The 17,314-nt window shown below is 37.2% G+C and overlaps 1 protein-coding gene across 1 annotated transcript in view; it reads right to left on the bottom strand.

Annotated features, from left to right (window-relative positions):
• Positions 1-17,314, bottom strand: part of LOC103708117 — a 46,460-nt gene that overhangs the window by 8,474 nt on the left and 20,672 nt on the right. The window contains exons 5-12 of the mRNA XM_039133939.1: positions 11,172-11,288; positions 10,545-11,032; positions 9,527-9,845; positions 8,990-9,041; positions 4,505-4,680; positions 3,555-3,602; positions 2,764-2,912; positions 2,590-2,638 (exon numbers count right to left, since the gene is read on the bottom strand). Coding sequence (XP_038989867.1) covers positions 2,590-2,638; positions 2,764-2,912; positions 3,555-3,602; positions 4,505-4,680; positions 8,990-9,041; positions 9,527-9,845; positions 10,545-11,032; positions 11,172-11,288 — 1,398 coding nt within the window. The remainder of the gene's footprint in view (positions 1-2,589; positions 2,639-2,763; positions 2,913-3,554; positions 3,603-4,504; positions 4,681-8,989; positions 9,042-9,526; positions 9,846-10,544; positions 11,033-11,171; positions 11,289-17,314) is intronic.

Raw genomic sequence — 17,314 nt, 5'->3', positions numbered from 1 at the left:
GCTTTCCCTGCACAAACAGAAAAATATACAAGCCATAGCTTCTGAATTTCCTTTATTTCTATATGATGAAACTATTGGTTGTTTGCGATTTTTGAGATTCAGCTAAAACCAGCGTTTTAAAAAGACTTTGCAGTATGCCGGTTGTCAAGGGACTGCAATGTGCATATGCATTATGTGGACAGCATACGCACCTGCACATACGGTTATTATTTTTTAACTATATAAAGTAAATATAATACATTAAATACAATAATAATAGTGATAATATTAGCAATCCTTTTTGAATGGATGGTAACATTATTAATAAGAATTCCACCTAACAATTAGTATTTAATACTTAGAACACAATACCTAGTAGGAATAATGATAACAAAATCAATATTTTAACACTATTAATACATGTATTAGGCCCACCCAAGACCCACATCAAATCTAATCATGAGGTTAAACCAACTTTACGTGCATAGATCCAGATAAGAGTAGGCTGCATATGTAACTCCAGAATGCTAAGCAAGCTCATGTATGCAGGCCATATATGCAATCCTGTAATGCTAACTGAACTGCCTTTCCAGTCCATATATGGTATAACTGTGTATATTTACTACATATAGGTAATGCCCTGCAGTCAGGGGACCATATGTGCATATGCACGCGCACGGCACATAAACGGCAGTATGCATCACATTTTAAAACATTGGCTTAAGCTCTAAGATCTGCACTTTGTTGTCCTCAAACTTTTGCTATTAAACCTAACCTATCAGCACAAAGCCTCCAACAAAAAATGGGTTAGAAAACACTTCTTCCTTTTCTTTTCTGGTTCTCTTCTTGCCAAACCCATTCCCCTCCTCTTCTGTTCTCTTTTCTTATGATTCGATATAAAGTGAAAATTGCATCAGATGAATTAAACCTTGGTTGCATTATTATATTTGAGCCACAATTTCTTGTGCCTAAAATTGTGGCATTATATATGCTTCTAAATGGAGGGCTACAAGGGCTCCTGAGGAGAAGATGCTGAACCATCTGCCAGGCAATGTTATATAGATGCTCGTATGTCTCCAAGTGCCTCACAGCTTAACCTCATAAAATCTAGATATTAGGACATTTATGTACAACAGAAAATATGTGTTAATATCCTAACAGCTAGAGCAAGCTGACTAGTCAATGGTACTTCTCCAATAATAGCATTGGAGGAAAAGAAGAAAAAGGTGGGTCGTGTTACATTTCAATTAAGAAACCTAAACACTTTAGACTAATATGATTTAGGAGTAAAATGGTTGAGAATCCAAGTGTCATCATTCAGAATAAGGTGTTTCTAATAGAACAATCAAAATAATCATCAAGTGTCAACAATTGCTGACCTAACCAAGACAACCTTGTTTAAAGTGTCAAGAAGTGTTATGCAGTGACGTCTATTGCTAGGACTGTTGGCACCTTATAATTCCAGAAAACTTAACTGTCCAAGGAACAGAGCTTCTAGGTTGACAAGGAAACCTGCATATGTGGAACGAGTAGGGCAAAACTCTTCTTTTTCTGAGAGGACACCTCTTGTTTGTTTTTACTTATGTAATGCTTAATATAGCTTATATTCTAGATAAGAGCACAAATAATAAGCTATTAAAATCGTTACACAATTTTAATTAGCCTCTCTGTTCATATTGTTCAATTATTTCATTTCAAGGTGGGCCTTGATCTTTTCCAAACTGGTCACCAAAAATGTTTCGAGCCGGATATACATTATTGACCCATTCCCTATCAACTTAGACTATTGGTGTCAATTGGTTTGAAGTAGAAATGTGATTGTGTATTGATGTAGAAAATAAATGAAGGTGGCCTTCTTGTCATGTCACTAATGAATGGCTTTTGAATTTTATTTTGATGGCAACTTTTCAAGCAATAGAAGTCAATCTTGCATACGTCATAGTTATGACTAAACAGAGTGTTAAGACTCTATATCAGGATGTTTTCTTGGTGGGATTTACAGCAGCAGATTCTGTTGAAGTGTGGGCTCCAAGAACTGAGTATTTTTCTCAATATGAAAATATTATTTACCTATGGAAGGGGCCGAGGAATATGACTCAGTATGTGGTGTGAATACTTCCCCTTTCACATCAGCAAATATCTTGAAGTACAATGGGAAGCTATCATTTAGAAATACTTGATGAGCAAAAACACCATTAACATAGTAGCTCTAAAGACCACCTTGGTGAAGGAGCTAGAAGAATTTTACTCTATGCAGAGATCATAAATATCAGATTAAATAGGAGAGTGACTAACTTTTCCTCTGCGATTGCTTCTGTATCATATCATCTAGTAGTTTTGCTTCTTTAACCATTTGGAGAAAAAAAAGAGAGCAGAAAATTACATCTGAAAACAACAGGGCATCTGCTGAAGAGCTTTGCATAGGCAACAAAACGATAATACAAATAATTCCCATGCTTAACATGCTTGAACCAAGCCATGCACATATGATGACTAAATCCAAGATTAATTAGTCAACTGTTTCACTTGAATGGTTCATTGGAATGAGCAGACTATTTTATCAAGAGAACACCATGGCAATGCTTGTGCAGCAAAGAAAAATATTTATACCTTCTCTGGTACATTATGGAACTGTGAGTCAACATCATATACCTGGAACCTGCAACAAAAGTTCTGTTCAATGTCTGTAAGGAAGAAAATAGATTCGACAAAGAGAGACATAAACAAATGTGGAATTAAAAAAAAAATACATGGAAGTGCATATGAAAAAATATTGAAGCTTACACCAAGGGCTGCACAACCTCAAATTGGTAAATAACAGTAATCTTTGCAATCCACACAGGATTCAATGAATTTAATACTACTTCAGTGCGACCAATCTCTTCAAGTTGTCCATCCCTCCTTTTTGCATAAATAACAGCCATGGGGTCGCTCTACAAACAAAGATGAACTTACTAACATCACAAGCTGAATTCATATGCAGCCATTGTTTAATTCTTCAATAAAACAAAATTGCCCAAAATTGCCTTAGGGCATGGGTTAAACCAAATTGCCTTGTGAGTGATTATGTACATTATAGTTGGATGCCTAGTTTTAACATAACTTGCCCAAAATTAAAACTTATGATTCTTCAATAAAATTTCAGCAAGGTAAGAAAAAGAAAAGCTTAACTAAAATCTTTTGTTCTCTAGGCTTTCCTCATAAGAAAGAAATAAAAAGTTCTTGTTTCCAAAAACCTCCATTTTATTAATGTTCGAAACCAATTTGTGATATACTCAAACAAGAATACAAATCAATATGTAAAGCTTGACAGTCTGAAATGTTGAAGGAAAAAAGTGAAACATCAAAGCCAACATTATATGTAAAATACAAGCCAGAAAAGAACTTGTCCCAATAGAAGTATTCTAAACATCAATTAGTAAGTTTGGAATATTAGGCGATCAATAATTTCAATCTTTTGTGACTGTGAGATAGAATTCCAAGCAATCAGTACAATGATTTAGCTTACAGTGAAATTATGCATTGTCGGATAAGCAAGGACATGTAAAAATTCAGTGCTAAGAGAGTAAACATACCTTTGAAAGCACATCTCGATCACGCAAGTTTGAAGCAGATAGCGACAGCTGTTGCACAATATTATAATCAGCCAAATCAGTATCTTAAACAGAAAAGTAATCAGATTTGCATGTCCAAGGCTCTCATATCATTAACACCTTCAACTCCAGAAGGTGACACATAGATACCAAAGGACCACAATATAAACGGATTCTGAGCAAAACCTCATTAGAAACAAGACACTTTTGCAACATTTTTCCAGCAAGTAGATGCCAAACCTCATGAATGGTGATTAATACTAATTTCAAACTAGTATCCGAGGATAACTACCACGAACACTGCACAGGTTAAAACTAGTCCAGCCATGGAAACAAAGAGCCAAATTTTCTTATGAAACAAAATGCTCTGCCATGATCTCTTACGAGTCAGAGCTTATGTACTCAGCTGGTGAATTCAAATAGAAAGGCATAGGAAAAGTAAATTCTTTGTTAATATCACCGATACATGAATTTTCATGTATAGGTGATATTAAAAACATCAAATGTCACCTACACATGAATTTGCATGTTTCATCTGAGAGGGTTCCAAATTATTGAGATATATTTATGGAAGAATATCACATACAGAGTTTTTTTCTTCAATTATGTATCGAAAGAATGACCATGGTGTCACCGACTTGCAGACAACATTACCCGGATCTAGACTGACCATTTTGAAACTTGCTACTAATTACATCATCAGTGATGACTTGACTACGCCTCTCAAGCCACAGTTTCTTTCTCCAGAAATTAACGGCCCTCGCTACTGTGGTCATATAACTCTACGATCAAGCAACCTCACTCCACTGACCAGACTACCAAATCTTATCTACCACCATACCACGATCAAAGCGCTTCGTCTAAGAATCACAGATCTAGCACGGAGAGAGCAGGAATATAGGGTTTCTCGGGCTCCAGATCAAGAGACGAACCTCGATCTGGGAGTGCAGGCCGCCAAGGCCGCGGGACTTGAGGAAATGGTCGACGGCCTCGCTGACGTCGGCGTTCTTGAACCCTCCGGGCGTACCAGAGGCGGCGCCTCCCATCCCGCCGCCAACGGCCTGCTGCCCGCCGCGGACGTCCCCGGCGCAGCAATTTCCCATCCGAAGAAATCAATCACAACAAATCGAAGTCGACGAAGAAGCCAGGAGAGCCGCGGCCAGTGGTTGAAGACGGCGGCGGCAGCGGAGGAATCGAGACCACCACGCGAGGAGGGAATAGGAGCATGAGAGAGAGAGAGAGAGGAGAAAACGAGAGGGAAAACGCGTAAATAAAGCGCGAGGGGGAAGCCGGAAGGAATAGAAAGACTAATTATACCCCCGATGCCGGCATCTGTAGTTGCGCATTTACTGTATTACCCCCCAATGTCGTGGGAATCGGAGAATAAAGATGGGGGTAGATTAGGGAGAAAATTATGATTCTGGGAAACCGCGTTGTGGGGGGATAATTTTTCTTGAGCCAGTGGTAAGTGGTAACTGGTTCTAATCAGCGATGTTAAAGCCTTGATGTAAGTGAGGGTTAGAATGTCAAGGAGTGTTCTTTAATGAAGTCACCAAAAGCTTGACCGATCATGCCAATGACTAGACCAGAAGTAAGACTGGTGAACAAGCCATACTTTGCAAGGATAAATTGTTATAAAACATTGCCAAAATCTCATCCCTACTTGAGATTCAAGCTCCAAGGGAACATGCCATTGATCTCTCCTTGACATACACCTTCTTAGAGTAGTTTACTGTATGTCTCCTACATTTATGTGTTTAAATTATTATGCTTTTTTTTTTTTAATCTCTGCTGCTGTCTTCAGAGCGTGGTTTAGATCCACTTCGCGATGAAAACAAAATATTTTCATTTCCACTCGGATACTATTTATAATACATTTTTAATTTGGATTCAGATTGTATCTTTGGTGTGTAATAATGATTAATCTTTTTTCATAATATCAACCGTTAGACCATGCCTTGCATCTCAAAGTACTCCAAACTTTTTCTTCATCTGTCTGCACCGATCTTATAATGGCTATTGTGCGATCCAACGATGCACGTTGCGAAAAAAAGTAAATCATTTTTCGGCAAGAAAGATAAAGCCCACACCGTTTAATTCATACACCGTGCATCATGCATTTTTTTTAAGATATATAAATTTTAGGATATAATGTGCAGCAAGCCTAGATAATCCCTTATTTGTTAATGTCAAACCATCATACAGACCAAAAAATTGGTTTATATAACTAATCTCGAGTCAAAATATTTAAACAAGGATACTAGATATGATGGCTGTTATATGACCCTTTTTCTCGTCGAGACAAGGGTACGAAACTAACCACGTTAATTTTTCGATTAAAAAAAATACTACGTAAAATCTTTGATTTTTTTCCTGATCGTCATTCATTGGAGCTTCAGTCGTTGGCTCACCAACTTTCTTGACCTTCCGGCACTAGGCAGGCATCAACCCCCATACATGGTCTTATGACTTTATAGAAACCTGTGTTTTTGGTAAACAGACGCCTGGGCCTGGTCACTGCGACCTTCTTTGTGAGGAGGCATTCCTTCTCCTCCTGAAGTTATGGGACTATTTTGCCGAGTTTCTTAAAAAAGAGTTGTTTTGTGCCCTTAGGTATTATGTACCTATCCATTTGTATCGGTTTCGGATGCAAGTGCCTTTTTGGTAAAGATTGTTCGAGCCTTTTCTGCGAGTATGGCATGGGTTACTTCAGCGTCATAGCACCTTGGTACTCCGGCATTGACTCGAGGCATTTCCTCTATGCCTTTTTGTCTTGAAAAGTGGTCACAATAAATGTAGACATTTGGTAGTAGCGCTTTTTTTTCTGTGTTGCTAGCTCATTGATTTGGGGAAAAGCAGCTCTAGTAGAACTAGACTTATTGTTAAACTACAGTAATTACCCTAATAGTGTTATTATATAAACTTGCAGGGGAACAACAAACTCAAATCATCTCCCTATTTTTTTTTTCCTGTTTTTTCCGCAGACTTGTGAACAATATCTTGCAAGCCCACCACATCCATCCAACCTGGTGCAAAAAGGAACAGACTGCAGGGTGGTAAATGGCTTTTGCCATTTACTGCTTTTTTGAGGACTGCAGATAGCATAATTGGCATCATACCAAGATCAAAAAAAAAAGAGAAGAAAATGTCAATCTTGAATGGTAGGTGAGCAGCCACAGACCTAATAGCCCTTCATGTCCCAAGATAATTTCCTTTTTCCTTTTGTTTTAACCTATTGGCAAATTAAAGGCTGCATTCCATTTAACCATTTCTTTGATATACAAACAGATTACAGATGGCCATTGAAAACGAAGTCGAGCTCGCCAAGCACAACCATACAGTTTCTCTGCAGGTGTTTAATGGAAAACAGAAAGAAAAGAAATAAACTAACATGGCTTCCTGTACATGTGAGACAGGATCTCTTGTCCAATATATTAGCACGTTTAGGATGGCCTCTTATCAGCAACATTTAATCAGCTGGATCTAAGAGGCTACCAAACAATTTGCATGCAATTCAACATCTAAGATGTAATCCTATTGGTCCATTCTGAATAAAATGCTCAGCCAGAACCTTAAGCATGGTTTCAATAAATATGATAACCCAAATATCAAGATTAAATCTTCAAAATCATCTTTTATCAAAATGAAATCATCATCTCTCACCATTTTTTTTGAAAAAAAGTGAAATATTGATCATTACAATGATTGTTATTAGCTATTTACAAAAAACAAGAACACAAAAATTATTACTCCATGATTTTACTGTTTATAAGGCAAAATATTATCTTTGTGAACTAGCATAAATATTTTGAATAAAAGATGTTGTTTCCAACAGATTATAGCAAAATGCTACATCATATTCATAATATCTATTACGTAAGGATTGGTATTTAGACATTCATCACACCAACAAACATGCAGATGCGTGGTTAAAACATGCCACGACGCCAACATATGAAGGATCGGAAGCGGCTACTAGGCAAGCCTAAGCGCCATATCATCGAGCTTACATAACAAAGCTCTCCACAGTTGACCGCATCCTAACTGAAGGAACAGTGATCACTGAGATCTCACTAATGTGACAAGCAGAATGTTATCTGCGTACAAAGCATCACCCGATGCGACGTGAAACTCGGCTGTAATGACCGAGCACCGCTCGACTTCTCCAATTCCGACCAGAGTAGCCGATTACTGAGTTATCTAGCATCATCGTGCTTTTCGCCGCGGTGCCTAGGTCTAATTAGTTCTCAGCGACATCAAAAAAACATTCAGGTCTCCGGAGAGCTGATAGGTCAACTAAAGTAGGGTAGAATCAAACCAAGTGAGTGGGAGTTGGCTTTTCTAACAGGGAAATTCCAGCGAAGGCTCCCCTGAGTGGTGGGAATGGTGGGAAATTCCATTCATGCCTGAATAAAGGGAAACACGAGCTACGCCACTTCCATTGACTTCCCTTCTTTGGTTCTGTTTTCCAGGGATCTTCCTTGAGAGGACAATCCCTTATTTGTTTTATAAAGACCGCAAGCGTCAGAATTTATAAATTGTCCTTGTCACAAGACTGTTAATGATGGTTCCAAATGATAGTTATTATGCTGCAGTCATCATGGTTTAAACAGTAACTGGCGTAGACAATACCTAAGAAATGGCCTCTGAAAACATTATCCAGTTATTACTATATTATAAGGGATGGTATATGACAAGGATAATAGGCATCAACTCATCTTAGCATGGTATTGAATATGAGATTAATCATATCATGATAGTTTACTGAAAAAACATCGGCACTGATCCAAAACAATACATACATGTAACTAAATTTTATCAAGTGATTCTCTCACATGTTGATCCCTTAAGCTCTTGTAATGGATGGTAATAGCAAGCCACTTTTTCTCAGTTAACTATGAAGGGATCCATTTGAGGTTAGGCTGGCCAAATTATGGCCATTACAAACTCCAGGTAGTAGGAACCGTTCCAATAGTATAAATCCATACGTTGAAGATTACGGTTCCATATTACCCCCACAACTATGTTTTCACACCCCACTAATAAACTTTAAAGCATAGATTGAAGAACTTGCAGGGTGCAGCTTGATGTCAACACAAATTATTGAACAGTCCAAGAAAAATCTCCACACTGCAAAAGATATTCAGATGAAAACTGCTAAGAAAATGAAGTCGTCGAACATAAAGAATAACTTATAAAACAAAGTTATTTGCTAGCAAGCCAGATAATTGGTGGATGGGTCCACTGACACAAATGATTGAAACCTTTCAAGATGACAAATTCTTTGATAAAGTAATTAAATAAGAATTTTTGTCTCGAAATCTTCTTGTTATTGTCTGCAAACGGAAAACAGCAAATAATTTACATTCTGCCTACTACCTTCTTATAAAGTCATCAACCAACATTAGCTCATTAACCTGTGACACTAAATATCTTTGAAGCTGGGTACCGACCCAAATACTCATTGGTCTGGAAAAACCAAGCAGGAAAAGTTTCACCCAATACAAAAACTATTTTGAGAAATATTGTGGCAATGCCACCACCAGGGTTCAAACCCTAGACCTCAAATACGGAAAGTATACCAACAAGCCAATAAACATCAGTTGGCATAATCTTTAAGAAAACCAGTTATACATATCTGGAAGCCGATAGTACAGGCATTTTTGTGGAAACCAAAGTTAGAATCTAAACAGGTATCAAGATCGAATGAGGCATGAAATTATCAAAATGCAAGTGAACTTTCGGACTTCAGCAGCTGGCCAATGCAATGTAACTTGATAAAAGCTCTTCCAAAGTTGTTTCTTATACCAGAACAATGATGCTACTGCTTGTTCTAAGTTTAAGACTTGAAAACATCGAGATACAATGCTTCAACATACAAAAACAAGCAAAGACGGGTGTGTTCGCTTGGCAGGGCAGAGCAACAACATACAGCCTAATGGTCTCAACAATCAGCGATATGTAGAAGCACCAGCAAATGAATAGAGAGACGAAACGGGCATGTTTGCCACATTAGCTCTGCTAGTGACTGGCCTCTGAAGACTATCAACATATGCTCGGTTTGGATCCTCATAGCTTGATGCCCAAGGGCTTGGCTGGGGGGGTACATCTACAGCAGCACGAGGGACACCTTGCTCCGGGTAGTAAAGCTCACCCGCATGATCTGCAAGGGAAACCATCTCAGCTTCCCTCCCCGCAAGGGTTCGGTATTCCCTAGCTGGAGCAGGAAGTGGATCCCTTGGTATCATCTCAGGCACCACCCTGTAACTAAGTCTGATGCGAAAGATGCTTATAAGCATCATACAACAAAGAAACAGGTATAATAACAAGATCAGACAAAAAAGCGAACAGAACCTTATAATATAGGATTATATGTCAATTTGTACCAGAAGACTGACATCACATGTAGTTTAGCAATGATTCTAAACTCAGCTCACAGTGTAAAATATGAATGAAACTATGAAAGCCTAACAATCCAAAGCCAGAAATAATTAATTGATAAACATATCATGATGCAAAATTAATGGCCTTCCAAGATCCGGCTGTACTAAAAGATAAACATAACCCCTCATTTGGCTTTAAAATTTATTTGATGATCAGTATGATCAGGCAATAGATAATACTTAGTGCATAAGAAAGGGATGAAAAGAGAGGATCAGGTCAACTCTGGTGATTATCAGACTATTGGATGGTCTAATGCACTGCCATCCGACAAATGCACCTGGATGTGTGAGATGCACAGCAACATGAGGAGCACACTATGTCATAGATGACAATTCACCATGCATCTAACGTACTTTGATGCACAATGTGTGGCTGGTACAACATCCAGCCATCAAATGGTCTGATGAATGTCCAACATTTTCCCATCCCAGAACGGTTACAGCCAAATCTGCTGCTTACCCAAGTACAAACGTAAACAAACGTAAAGGATCATTTGGAGGGAACAGTTGGAAACAAAGAAGTACATACCGCTCGGGTGGAATAGGATTTTCAGGATGGTAAGCTCGCAGAGTCTCCACTTGATATGGATCACGTGGAGGCACTGGATAATAAGGATCATTTGAAAGTGTCGGATAATACGGATCATAATGAGGCAGAACAGTGGCTGGAACATGTCGAGCTTCAACTCCAGGTATTGCTCGTGCATAATGTGCATATGGATCATTTCCAGGAGGGGGCGCTTGTTGAATGTACCGAGTCTGTGGAACACGTGCCACTGTTCTATAAGCATCCTCCAGAGGGGCCAAATTAACAGCAGGCCGTGGAAGCCGATCCTCAACATACCGGGCAGGAGGTGGGGCCTGCCAATCTTCAACATACCGGGAAGGAGGTGGGGGCTGCCGATCCTCAACATACCGGGCAGCAGGTGCAGGGTGCCGATCCTCGGCATACTGGGAAGGAGGTGCTTCTTGAGGTGGTAAATCGATGGGACGGAACAACGACATCAATTTACGGACCTGCACTCCATCTCAAACAGTAAAAAGTTGGGTAGCAAAATGACAAAACTTTATATTTAATAGCTGAATTGCTTTAAATTGTAACATAAGAGATGCTGATTTTTATTTAATAGCCGCAAGATACAGAATCTCAACTTGCCTGTTTTGAATTGAGCTCTGGAGTAAACTTGCCCCGGGAGTTGTAGTTTTCTTGTATAGCATGTTTAAAAACGGTTTCAGGTAGAGGTAGGCAATCCTTATCAATCTTGAATTTTACCTGCATAAGTAAACTTGTATAATTAGAATTTTCTTATCAAACAATATATCTGATGTTATTGTCACATTGAGAAGCAGTCGACAATTTAAAACTTTAGCAGATCACACTTTAATCCATAAAGTTAAACCTTCGATCACATACCAACTAGCAGATCTTTTCTTTTATTCCTTTTTTTGAGCACCTTCATCAAGAAAATGAAAGAAGTACAAAAACCGGCGAAGGATCCCCCCCCCCCCCCCCCAAAAAAAAAAAAACACACACACACACAGGGGAAAAAAGCAGTGGAAAAAAGGACAGAACAGGAAGTCTCCAGAAGGAACAATAAACCAACAGATACAAAAAGGGCCAAACACCCCGGACTTGGAAGGCTGAGAACATTGATTTGGGGACATAGATGCCTCACTAGTCTAATCCTTATCTTCACCAACACTTCCTGAACATCTTTCTTGATACCGGCAAAAACTATCTGATTCCTCTCTAACCAAGATGACTAACAAATAATAGCTGTTAAAGCAAACTGATCTAATTTTGTCTTTAGCTGTTAGTGAACTTCAACTCCTTAAAAAATCCAGATACTTTGAGAAAACTGACACATAACAGGTGATCAATAGTTTCATCAAATAAGTTGCAGAGAACACAAGCTGGAGGAGTCGGCCAATTCATCTTTCATAAGTTCTCAGAAGTTAGAAACCTTCATTTAACAGCATAAAAACCTTAACCATTTTTCAAATAGGAGTACTCCAAATTAGCTTTACATGCCTATACTTAGTCCCACCAAAATTTAACATCTCGTAGCAGCTGTTCACCAATAACTTGTTGGAACTATTCATCATTTGATTTGATTAGCACAAATTCCAATTAAGTTGACTACAGATATGTTAAAGTCAGTTAATAAAAGCATCCTTCCTCGCCACTAAATGACAAAGCATAGATGTATCCTTAAGAGCACCATTAACCAACCACTGATTGTGCCATAATCTTACAGCTCAGCCATCTTTAACCATGAAATATGCGGCGGGACCTACGTTACATGCACTCTAGTTTGTGTCAAGTGTGGGTGTGTCTAAGTATCATAAGTATCAAATCCTTCGAATATCTTATAATTTCTTCTTATGAAGCCATGTCCAAGTACCATATCAATGTCCATGTTTAAGTCTTGGGTGTGGGTACTTTGGGCTATGTTGAAGTGTTCCAGTAGCAAACCCTAGGACCAACTAGCACTTCTTGTACTTAAAGAATTGAGATCCCAAACTTAGCAAAATAGATGTTCAAAAGGAGGAAATACTCAAAATTAAGTGGCAATAACTATGAATGTTCCGCTCATAAAGAGAGTTGGGTTCCATCCAAAAGAATTAAATATAATATGTATTTTATACCATGCTACATGGTCTCTTTCATAGTTGACATGCTTCTTATGACTATTTGTCAAAGAGTTGGGTTCCATCCAAAAGAATTAAATATAATATATATTTTATAGCATACTACATGGTCCCCTTCATGGTTGACATGCTTCTTATGACTATTTGTCAACCTAACATCAACAGCCTGCTGTTTGCAGCCAACATCAATGGAGTGAAGACCGATTCTTGGAACATATGGAATGCCTAGGAAACAAGTAACATAAAAGATAGACCTAAACAGGAAAGATTTGGTAATAAAAATTCATAGAGCTAACCCACAATAGCTCGGACGATGCTTGTTGGTTATGGATATCGTTAAATGGTTATGTGATGATACATTATTAGCTCCAAGTTACAGTTATTATCAATCACCAAGAGAAATGGAAAAAAATTCCAACATTGACCGCTCCCATCCTTCTAAATCCCTTCTTTAGGACTTCCATCGACTTGGATCACAAGAAAACCAAGACCAAGAATACAGAAAAATGACTTTTCTTTTGTAACACCTATTTAGATAGAAGAAAAAACCATGGAAGTTATGTGTTGCTAGTCAAATAAATGTCCAAAATTTAGAACATTGTTAGAAAGATCTTAGAATCCACAGTACAGATCTTAGACTTTAATGATGATCATTATTTGATATGCACAAGATAGGAGTGGAGGAAAGTGGATCAAAATAGCCCTCAACAATTTGAATCTCTTTCTTTAGAACGGAAGTACATCACACAATCTTTGGATCGTAAGTCCAACATAATCATGTTTTCTTCTTTCTTCCTTCTTGAGAAGAAAGTTGATCATGTTATATGCATCTTAAATCCAATAGAAAGTCCATTTTATATTATTCGACTATATGGCATGTAGAAATACTTATTTATATCTGATAGGCTCGAGCAGATAAAATTTGCAAGGTTGTGAGGATTTTAGACTTTTAACAAGTAAACAAAGAGATGATGTAGAGTGCATGCTTTTTTAATGTTTTATTTTGGTGTTAACTATCTTATTGGCATTATTTTTTTACTTCTTAGTACATATGCGACAGTGTCAATTTCCAATACTTTATTTTTTTCTTGCGTTGAAAGAGGGTATTGATGATAAATAAAACTGCTGATGGACCAAAGCCCCCCGAAAAGACCATTACTACAGTACAAAGACTAATGCAAACAAGTAAATAGAGACACTATTATTCATGATAAAGATATTTTTTTAATAAACAAAATACAACATCCTAAAGCTACATGCATCTAATTAGATATCACTTAACCTTACAAACATAATAAAGGAGCACAACTTCAATATACCTGGGAATTCTACTAAAAAACCGATAAATAAAAGATTCCAACACAGTAGGCACTAAAAACCTTCATAATTGCCAAATGCAAGGAGTTTTGAAACTACAGAAAACACTGGATTATTTTTGTATTTTACTTATATGCAATACTGATTCAACCAAAGTTATAAAAACTATACAAATAAAGAACCTATATATCATAAAATACACTAAATGTTATATAATAACTTCGCTTGGCTTCTTTTTTCTTCCTATACTTATCTCTTGAATTATTTATTACCAAAACTCCAAAACTTGGAGTCAAACACCACATTTCAACTGAAGTTGAGTTTTCAAACCTAACTATGACTCAAATGCATATTGCATCTCTCTCAAATTTTTTTTCTTTTTTGAGAATTAGGATGGGAGAAATTATGGTGAGGGCAGGACTCAAACCTTGGTCCTCGGTACCACCCCCTAACAACTTTACCATGTGCATCTCTCTCTCAAGTTGTCATTTTTGCCGTAGATGAAAAAGTAACTTATAGCACCAATAATTATATAATGATTACAATAATATATATATTTGGAAAAAATATTGTTAGCACCCATAAAAGAGTCTATAATAGTCCAAGGTAGGTAAATTCCCCATCATTGGCATCCTTATGCTCCCACACCACAAGCATATCTTTCCCATTTCCTCAACATCTAACCCCATACATGCTTAAACCTGCCAAATCTGATTTGCTAATCTGTCAGAAGAATAGATCTCGTAAGAACAATCCAACCCCCTCTAGCTACCCGTAACCTCCTCTCCTGCTATTCCACAAACACAACCTCACCCTGCTATATCCTATTCCTAAAATAATCCAAATAGAGTGTAAGATTTTCCATTCCAATATTTAAAAGACAGTAACTTTCGCCACTTAGCCCATTGGGCATCCATCATAACAATTTGGTTTAATTTAAGCATAGAGAATGAGATCGATCAATTTGCCAAATTCATTATTTCCACTGACTTACTGCATCTTGTTTGATACTCTATGCTACACTTGTTGGATTACAATTATCATTCTAGGTTTATATTTTTGATTGTTCATCATTATTAGAGTATTATTTTTTTGGCCACATGCACCAATATAGCACTAGATGTCAGTCAGTCTTAGCCACCTGATTGTCACCTACTAACTTTTAAGTTTTTGTAGTTCCACTAGGAGCAAAACTAAGATAAATTGAGATATCAACTGTCACAATCCAAAACGTGGAAAAATTTAGATCCATCCAAGATCTCTTGTAATTGTAATGATGCTAAGGACCACCCTTACCAAAAAAATGATACTATGGAGCACCAAATCAAGAAACCAAATAAAATAATAGACACAATGTTAGCTTTCCTATCAAATAATAACCAAATATTCGATAATTAAACTTTCTGCTTCCTATATAATTTGCGCTCCCTTCCCCTTTGCTCAAAGGACCAGCATGGTAAGATGATCTTTTGTCCACTTTTCCACATGAAATATTAATGCCTCAGAACCGAGGTTTTTCACATGAAAAAGGGGGGGAAAAAGCAAAGATGCAAAATCTCGTGTAAGTATACGGTCATTTTGGATAAGATAGTTGCTATTTTTGCCTTCATTTGCTTAATATATGAATCAAACAAGAGTACTTGGCAAATGATTTTGAACTTATTAACAAATGAACAAGATGCTCTCCAAATCTCTCCTTTCCCCTCCACTTGATGATCCAATCTACCCAATCCAAGAATTGATGGTCCAACTGTACTAGCATGTCCCATTGGTTCTTTACTATTTCGACAAGGGAAAGGTAACCGGGACACCCCTAAAAATCATGACTCTTATGGACTGAGATGGCTCCACTATCCTAGTTCTTACAGAGTATAGACAGACTAGGACAGCTGCATCCTGACACTTGGTTTTTAGACTAGCATCCCGAGAGAATTTTTGTTTTATATTTTCCATTTTATTCTTGTTCTTAATGATTACGGCCCTTCCCATCCATCCTGACCCATCTAGGTACCATACTAACCTAGGATCAAAACGGCACGTGTACTGGTACCGGGACTTTAAGCGTTGACTGGATCATGTCCACCAAAGTTAAGTTCTATCCAAATCCTCCCCATCACTAATCATACAATTGATTTAGCCCATGTCACCTAGAATTCTTTATTCTCCCATGTATAATGCCTCAATATTATCCAAATTTTTTTAATCATTCACAAACTAACCCATGTCCCTTCAATATTCTCCACCGTTTCAATATGGATTCTTTATGTGATTCTCCTTCTTTAAATGCTTAAGGTGCATTGCATGTGCTAATAGGCCAATGTTAAATATCAACATATTGTGTTTAATTGATAAACATGAATAACCAAAGAATCGCAAAAGAAAAGTTTCAAATGTATTGTCAATTTGCCCATTCAACACTAGATTACATATTAAGAAATTACCAAAATGAAAACCATTTAATCTCCCTCAAAACATTACTATAATGGAAAAGGTAAATGATCACTAAGCACAAACAAAGTAAATATGTGGAACAATCCGTCATTGTTGGAGGATATTTTAGTGAAGCTCAAGCTGATCTACCACCAATTTTTATGTAGAAAATTAATTTTAAATTTTGTTAGAAAATGAGATTAATTCTTTTAAAACTAATTATCTAATTGGCTCCAGATTTTCTCAACAAGTGTAAAGTCTAAATTTAATCTTCAGAATATGATCCTTATGGTTAAAGGTAAAACAAATTACATCTCCATAGAATATGCAAATTCTAAGTTTAATTTTCAAAAGTAGGTCTAAAAAATAGGATGTACGCGGAATTTAGTTCCATTTGACTACAAGACCAACGCTATATAAGATTTTTTGCCAAAAAATCAGAATAATTCACAAAGTTCAAGCAATAGGCCGAAATTCAAAACCACCAAACAATTCACCTAGGTTGTGATGACTTGGGGGCTGATGGGAAGAAGCAAGTTCCAATAATTGTATTTAACTGAATACTGAAAAATCCTCTACAACAAGTGATACCAAATATTTGATAATCATGCTCCTCATTCAGCCAAACTATCTATTGACTAATTGTTATTATCACAGGCTAACAGGAAAACCTAAATATTCTAACTGACATTTGAAAAAAAAAAACCCTCAAAATATCAATGCATGGCGGTTTAAAAAAATTATCTAAAAAATTAAAGTATAGAAACCACAATAAAAAGCAATAGCCCCACAAAGTCAACTAACCAATTCTCCTAGACTTGCAACTAATTCTCGAAGTGCAATCCTAGTAGATCAGCTTGTCAACTTTTAAATACATGATCAAACATGAAAATCACTCAA

This window comes from Phoenix dactylifera, chromosome 14, assembly GCF_009389715.1.
Source record: "Phoenix dactylifera cultivar Barhee BC4 chromosome 14, palm_55x_up_171113_PBpolish2nd_filt_p, whole genome shotgun sequence".
Classification (NCBI taxonomy): Eukaryota; Viridiplantae; Streptophyta; class Magnoliopsida; order Arecales; family Arecaceae; genus Phoenix; species Phoenix dactylifera.
The sequence above is the reverse complement of the archived record's forward strand: the minus strand, read 5'-3'. Positions and strand labels throughout refer to the sequence as shown.